Below are 8,075 nucleotides of genomic sequence, written 5' to 3'. Positions count from 1 at the left end.
GGAGAGCCTAGTTGCAATCACGAATCCTTGGCTCAAAGGTCCTGGGTTGAACTGGTAGGAATCACCGCCAGGACCCGACACTGAGAGCAAACAAACACCACCAACAGGCCCATTTCTCTCAGAGTATGAGTAAAACAGGCTGTGAAAGTAAAGAAACTTTCCTCTCTCACAAGTTCAGCTCATGGCATTCAAGCTCTGAGGGAACAGAGATCCTCACTGTCTGGATGCAGTAGGAAAGCGTGCAATAAAACAAGAATGGGAACCAGGAAGAATGACCCTCTTAGTTGCAGCGATAAAGGCGGCATCTACTCACCTAGTTGGGGGTGCAGAGCGCTCCTCTGTTAGGTGAGGTGGGCATGCTCTGGAGGCCCCTTGGGCTGCCTCCTTTCACCACCTATCTTATAGAGAAGGCAACCCTACAAGGCTGGCCTGGAGGCTGCAAGACTGGGTTCAAGTGACCATTTTTGCTTTCTGGCCAAGGGCCATGGGGCCCTTCATCTCAGCTCCAAGCCTCTCTCTAAAACCACAGTCTACAGATGGATGGTCCAATCTTTATCCACAGAAAGAGCTGCCACAGGAGGAGTTCCCTCACTCGGATGGCACGAACCTCAAAATGATGGAAATCATGATCTAAACCAAAAAGCTTGACTGCAGATTTAAGGGCCCTTAGAGGCTTCCCAGGGCAAAGCTTTCATTTGAACTCAGTCTGACAAACATGACATGACTTGTCCACGGTCACACATATCTGGCAAGTATCTAAAATAGGATCTGAAACCTGGTCTTCTAGGTGCTGAGTGATCCATGACCTCATTGCATGGCTGCAAGGAAAGAATTTAATAAATACTAAAGCACTAAATAAATGAGTGATTATTGCCTCCTCCCACCCAGAGTTGTGAAGAAAGCGTTTTATACATAGTTAAAGATCTATAGAAATGTGAACTATTACTACTACTAGCCCCACAGGGCTGTAAAGCCAATACTTTCTAAAAATTAAAACGCTACAGAAATGGGTCTTACTATTATTCATACCACCAACCGCCCCCTGACCCTTTCCCTCAACTCCGACCACTTCGATAACTTACAAGGTTCCTAGGGTGTAATTAGAAATCTTGAACCCTTGGACTCCATCTCCCAGAATTATTTTTCTCGTCCCAAAATTCCTTTTCCTCTCTCCCCCACGTTGCGTCCTTACGTATTGTACATAAGTTGGCTTTAAGCTCGCCTTTGCTCTCTTCTCTCATGACCGCTGCCGGCTTAGCTCCCTCTTTACTCTAGCTTTTTATTTTCCTTGACTTCAAGTTATTATTCATAAATCTTATTAAATAGGATATTTGGAGACATTATATATTCGTTTTTAAGCTTACACTAGGAAAGCACGTAGTGGCCTAAAGAAATACAAGTTCTAATGGTTTTCCTGGTCTTTTGATCACTCAGCGCCAGACTATCACAACCCTGCTGCTATCTGACAAAAGCAACACCAGAGTAATTCAGGGTAAAGCTTTTATGTGAAAGTCGGTAAATGTGTAATGTGTTAACATTGTCATGGAATTGTCGCTTGGGGCATCTAGGCCTCATGGGAGCTCAGCATTTGCTGTAGATTGCAGCGTTCCCCCGTTCTTCATATTCCTCTTTGCTGACCCAGAGCTGCTGGAAGGCTTGGAGAGAGGCTAGGATGGAGCCTCCAGTCCAAACAGACGTTTTCCTCTCTGGTGCTGCTGCCACAAGGGGGCTGTCATTGGGAAAGAGCTGACTCAGTTCCCTCTGGAAGCGGTCGGGGAAGCCGTCCAGCATGGTGCAGCCCCCACAGAGGAGGATATTGGCCATCATCTCCTCTTTAAAGGAGGCTTCACATTTGTTGAGAGAGGCGGCAGTCACAGAAGGCAGTCCCTGCTGACTAGCGCCAGCCAGGGAGGGCTTAAAGAGCATTTCAGAGCACAAGAACCTTTCCTTGCCAATAGTAATCAGTTTCCCATCTGGGAGCTCGTAGTCTACACGTAGGTCTTCTAGGGGCAAGCTGAACTCTTCCTCTGGGTTGGATGCCGCATAACAACATTTCTTCTTGATGTGTTCCATAATGTGTAGGTGTTCGTCGGTGAATTTGTGCCCAGCTTCATTCAAGAGCTTCATTAGGTAATTGGTAAGGTCGCACCCAGCGTAGTCCACGTGGCCTATCAAGCCTGGCATGATGTCCCCTTCTGAGATGGGCACAACATGGGAGGCGCCGTGGCCACTCTCTACTACCAGTCCTGAGGTCTTGCCATAGGAGTAGATGGACAGCAGGGACTGGGAGGCGATATGCATCGCTGGGATGCTAAAAGTCTCAAACATCAGTTCCGCATACTTCTCCCGGTTACTGCTGGGACTCAGTGGAGGGTCGGAAACGAGAACGGCGTGTTCCTCTGGGAGGATCTTCATGGCCGATTGGAAGATGTACTCCCAGATATCCTGGACACAGTCCCAGTCTACCACTATGCCGTGTTTGAGGGGGTTGACCAACTTGAGGGGTACTTCCGTGTTCAGAAGTTCATGTCCAACATAGGTTTCTTTCCGATTGTCTCCAGAGTTGGCAGTCTCCTGGAAGTGCTTGCCTACAGTCGATGAGATGAAATAGGTGGGCCTTGGTTCTCCTGCGTAGCCGCATTTACAGTACTGGGACCCAAGGTCGATGATCAGCGCCTTGACCTTTCTTGTCTTCTTCGGTTTCATCTTCATCTGGGTTGGTGTCCCATTATCCATGGATTTTCCATCGAGATTCATTAACACACTGGCTTCCCCGGGATCACCTTGGGCAGTTCCTACGGGCATAGTGGGCCTAGGGCTGGGGGTGTTTCTCGTTGCCATTTGCCTCCCTGACTCAGTTTTCACATCCACATACTTGAGATCTGTGGTGAGAAATAACCAGGTTACCTGCTGATGGATGTCATGGCGATAGCTCTAATTATGATGTAATAAGCATTCATCCTTCAGAATGGTTTCCCCCCCCTCCTCATGGTCTATATGATGTATTTAGGATGGGTGAAATCTCCGATTACACATTTTTCTCCCGTGGAAAATGTGTAACTAGTTCATTTTAAAACTCCAAATACAGTTTATTCTGAGAACCTGTCAGGCCTTCCCCTCCCTTTTACTCCTTTGCTGAGAAGAACTGAGTCCTTTAAAGGTATTGTTAACACGTGTGTTCAAAGAATCAGGCAGGTCCAGAACCAAAGTTCGCCCGATTACTTTCTTCGAGAAGATATAAAGAATACCAGCAAGGCGAGTCAAGGGAGGCCACTTGAGAAATGCTATCCTAAGATAAGAAGCAAAAACTTCATTTAGTAAATGTGGTTGCAGTGGTATAGTGGATAGAAAACCAGCCTTGGAGACAGGAAGAGCTGAGATCGAGAACCTGTTTGAACACATATTGGCTATAGGATCCAAGGCAAACCATTTTCGGTATTCTAAGCAATTCTTTAATATTAGAAGGCTCAGAGAAAGTACCATATACAGGTCAGTATTGGTAGAAAGCGTTGCCTATACTTAGAAAAAAATCCAAATCAGTGTTGAATAAGGCAAAGTGAGTAAACTTGGAATCAGGAGACCTTAGTTTGAGATCTATCTCTGGTCATTAGTTGTGTGACCTCAGTAAAAGTAAATGTTCTTTGAAAATGCAGAGCAGTACACAAATGAAAGCTATTATTAACGTTACCATTATCATAATCATTGTTTTTCTGTTCTACTATGTAGAGATGTTCTCTTTCTTTTTTTGGTGTTCATAAATTCAAGATAAAAAATAAAAATTCAAAAATGGCATATTATGAGGGTTAAAAGTAATTCAGGCCTATGACAGCAATTAAAAACAGAATAAACAGAATAGTTCACTTCAATATAAATTTATTAAGGTCTTCTGTGTGAACTGTCCTGGACTAGGTACTAAGGAATTGACAAATATGAGTAAGATCCAATCTCTTCCCTCAAGGAATTTGTATTAAATCCTTACTTTCTCTCTTAGAATCCATAATAAGTATTAGTTCTAAGGCAAAAGAATGGAAGGGACTAGGTGATTGGGATTAAGTGATTTGCCCAGAATCACACAGCTAAGGACATGTCTGAGCCAGATTTGAACCCAAATCCTCCTGACTCCAGGCCTAGTGCTCTATCCACTTTTTTTCCTAGCTGCCCCCACCAAGCAATTTTCAATCCAGAAGGAGATAATCCATAAGTCGGTCTGACATGAACAATATAAGTGCACAAGATGGGCACAAAGTGTATGAAATCTGAGGAAGGGAAAATCATTTTTGACTGGGAACCAGAGAAGACTTCATGGAATAAGTAGGTCGCTTTTGAACCAATTCTTAAAGGATGAATGGTTGGAGGGTTAGAGGAGACTACTTCAGGCATAGGAGAAGGTTTGAAATTAAAGGGAGGAGATAGAAAAAGTGAAAAATTTGTATAGGACTCAGATTAGTCAAATATAGGGAGGAGCTTTTAGCTGAGAAACTCATGAGGAGGTTACTTCAGTACTCTGGGAAAAAGAGAGATAAATACCTGAACTGTGAGTGGAGAGAAAGGGGCACCTGAGAGATGGTGTGGAGATAAAAACAGTAAGATTTGGTCATTGGCTGCATTTGTAGAGTTAGAGTAATGAGTGGAAGTTGACACCAACGTGGCAAATCTAAGTGTCTGAAAAGAAATTGGTGGCTTCTACAGGAATAGGGAAGTTGAAAAGACAGATGGGTTGGAGAGGAGAAATAGTGAATTCTGTTTTGGATGTGTAGTTTGAATTGCCTACGGAACATCTAGTCTGAAATATTCAAGGAAGCTGGTGATGTAAAACTGGTACTCAGGAGAGACTAGGGCTGGATATATAGATCTGGTAGTAATCTCCACAGAGATAACTGAATCTATGGGAGCTGATTAAATCACCAGGAGAGGGAACGTAGAATAATAATAACATTTAGATAGTGCTATACACCAGGCACTATGCTAAGTAAGTACTTTATAATTATTATCTTATTTGAACCTCACAACAACCCTGGGAAGTAGATGCTATTATATCCCTATTTTACAGATGAGGAACCTGAGGCAAAGAGGTTCATACAGCTTATTATCTGAGGCTGAATTCAAATTCTTTAAGTCTGGCACTCTATCCACTCTCTGCCCCCTAGCTACCTAGGAGAGGTCTGTGATGACCCCCCAAGCTTCTAGTGCCTCCCTTCTATCTACGCTGATATATTTTACATGCACTTAGTTCTTCATATGTTGTCTCTCATATTAGAATGTTAGTTCCTTGAGGACAAAGACTATTTTTTACTTTTTCTGTATACCTAAGCACCTTCTGCACGCCCAGTGCCCGACCCATGATAAGCACTTAATCAGTGCTTGGTGACCAAATGGATGGTGACAGGCAATGGAGAAGAAACATAATGTAGTAGGAGAACAAACTATATGCCAGCCATTGTGTTAGCACTGAGGTTACAAAAGACAAAAATGAAACAGACCCTCGCTTCAAGGAATTGACATTCTATCAGGAGAGATGATGAATTAATGAAAATATATTTAATAATAAGCCCTTACGAGGTGTAAATCTGTTGGGCCATGGAACTATCAGGAAGTTTGGAGTTGTTGGTCTTTGGGGTATGACAATTGTTAAAGTTCAAACTTCATGTTTTCTTCCAGACTCAGAGCAAGCCCCACTTGCAGGAGGCCTTTCCCTGTCCTGCTGGCACTACTTCCTCTCTTCCTAAAAAATTACCTTATATTTAAAATATAAGCTCCTTGAGGGCAGAGATTATTTCATTTTTTTTCTTTTTAGCCGAGGGCAAAGCATAGTAAGCATACATAGTATGCACTTGAACATTTATTGATTGATTATGTATAATCAAATGGAGAGAAATTGGCTAGTCTAGGGTAAGGTAGGTTGAATTCCTTATACCCTAGGAGTCCAAGAAAGAAACTGATTTAAAATATAACAATGGTGTGCCTTTACCTATTGAATAAAGACTGAATATTCAAGTCTTTCCATAATCTGGCTCCAAGCTAGCTTTTTTAGCTTTCTCTAATACCTCTTCCTATCATGTACTTTGGATTAAAATTTGAATAAAATAAAATAAAATTTGAATAAAAATTAAAAACTAAATTGGATGACGTTTTCTCCCCAAAATACATCTCATGCTTTCTCACATCTATTCTCTCATTCTTACTTTCCTAAATCTAGAATGTTGCCTCCTAAACACACATACAATCATCCCCTTTCTGAGAGAATCTCAATCCTGCTGCCCCCTGGGCCCCAAGGCAGGATCTCGAGCTCAAAAGTGTTGGGAATAGTACCACCCTCCCAACCATATATATAAGTATATACATAAGACAAGTGTAGCAGGGGAGATGGGGGAGATTTGGTTCCAAATCCTCTACTCATAGCCAGTTGATGTGATCACAGGCAGCAAAGGGAATGATAAAGACAGCTAAAATCCCATTATTCTTTTGGAATTCTTCCTGACAGAAGGAGAGCCTAGCCATTGACTGAAAAGATGGTTATGCCTGCCCAGATTGTCCCTTAAAAGATAGTTCAAGGGTAGCTGGGTAGCTCAGTGGATTGAGAGTCAGGCCTAGAGATGGGAGGTCCTAGGTTCAAATCTGACCTCAGACACTTCCCAGCTTGTGACCCTGGACAAGTCACTTGACCCCCATTGCCTAGCCCTTACCACTCTTCTGCCTTGGAGCCAATATACATGTATTGACTCCAAGATGGAAGGTAAGGGTTTAAAAAAAGACAGTTCAACACAGTACACTGCAATACTGTTGAACCATCAAATGGTTCTATCAGCAATGCAATGATCCAGGGCAGTTCTGAGGACTTATGAAAAAGAATGCTAGCCACCTCCAGAGAAAGAACTGTGGGATTGGAAGCGCAAATGAAGACATCTGATTTATCACCTGTTTATTTGGGTATTAGTTTGGGGGTTTTGGTTTTATAAGCTTATTCACTTTACAAAAAATGAACAATATGGAAATATGTTTTGTGCTATAATACATGTATAACCCAGAAAAAATAAAATAAAATGCTACATAAAAAAAGACAGCTTGACAATTTGAGAGAATTAAAGCCCCAGGTAAAGGGTAGCAGACACACAGACATTCTATATGGAGATAGACACATTTTAGGCAGGGAGCAGTTTTATGGAGCAGAGAAGAGATTCTCTGACAGCAGAGAAGAGATTCAAGAGAGAATTAGCCTAGAGAGAAGAGATTTGAGCTGTGGAGAGCAGGTCTAGGGGGTCTAGCTGAGCAACTTGCCCTGCTCTATGAAAACGCTTAGCGAAGAATAGCGTAAAGACCCTTTGTGAAGAGGAAATGACACTAGGGGACTGCAGAAGCAGGGTCAGGAATTGCTTTGGTCACTATCAGTATATTCTAAGTGTTATTACAATTCAATATTAATTTTCCATATAAGTCTATTCTCCACTTGTCCCAAAGGAATAGAGGGAAGAATGCTACTATTCTTATGTCATCTTAGGAAAGAAATGCCTTTGATTTGATTATTAAATATAAATTCATTAGTAGGGCTGATGAGGATGCATGAGACAGAGGACTGAGTAAGACTTGGAGGCAACAGAGCTACCTGAGCCTGAGGTATTCAGGCTAGTATACTAAGTACATTTATCAACACTTAGAATATACTGATGGATTTGGATGATGAATATTTGCAATAAATTTTATTCGTCTTCTGGAAACATGATTAACAGATACTATTTCTATTGTACACTTTTATTGTGCAACTAGAACAAGGTATATAGTGGGTATTGTAGATGAAGAATTGGGCTTAGAATTAAGAAAATCTGGGTTTATGAATTGTCTCAGACATACTCTCTGTGTGACCCCAGGGAAGTAAGTCACTTAAACTCTGAATTTCCCAGTTAACTCTTTAAGACAGTAGTTCTCAAAGTATCCTTAAGACCTTTTCCCAAAGGTCTGTGAGGTTAAAACTGTTATAACAAAATAAAGATGTTATATTTGCCTATTAAAATACTCCATTTTCCAACTATTTATCTCTATGAGGTTGAATTTTCTTTATATATTTCAACCAAAACATATAA

General features: G+C 41.8%; 1 protein-coding gene and 1 long non-coding RNA gene across 2 annotated transcripts in view; one reads left to right on the top strand and one right to left on the bottom strand.

Moving 5' to 3' along the window:
* Nucleotides 1-1,486: 1,486 nt before the first annotated feature.
* ACTL7B (actin like 7B) lies at nt 1,487-2,921 on the bottom strand. The gene has a single exon (XM_001362175.4). It carries the CDS (start codon nt 2,839-2,841, stop codon nt 1,582-1,584), a length of 1,260 nt encoding a protein of 419 aa, XP_001362212.1. The 5' UTR covers nt 2,842-2,921; the 3' UTR covers nt 1,487-1,581.
* An 80-nt stretch (nt 2,922-3,001) lies between these two features.
* Nucleotides 3,002-8,075, top strand: part of LOC130455538 (uncharacterized) — a 27,289-nt gene continuing 22,215 nt past the window's right edge. Inside the window, exon 1 of the long non-coding RNA XR_008913577.1 lies at nt 3,002-3,489. This is a non-coding gene — a long non-coding RNA (uncharacterized LOC130455538). The remainder of the gene's footprint in view (nt 3,490-8,075) is intronic.

Source organism: Monodelphis domestica, chromosome 7 (assembly GCF_027887165.1).
Source record: "Monodelphis domestica isolate mMonDom1 chromosome 7, mMonDom1.pri, whole genome shotgun sequence".
NCBI lineage: Eukaryota > Metazoa > Chordata > Mammalia > Didelphimorphia > Didelphidae > Monodelphis > Monodelphis domestica.
Note: the sequence above shows the minus strand (reverse complement) of the source record. Positions and strands in the feature narration are given on the sequence as shown.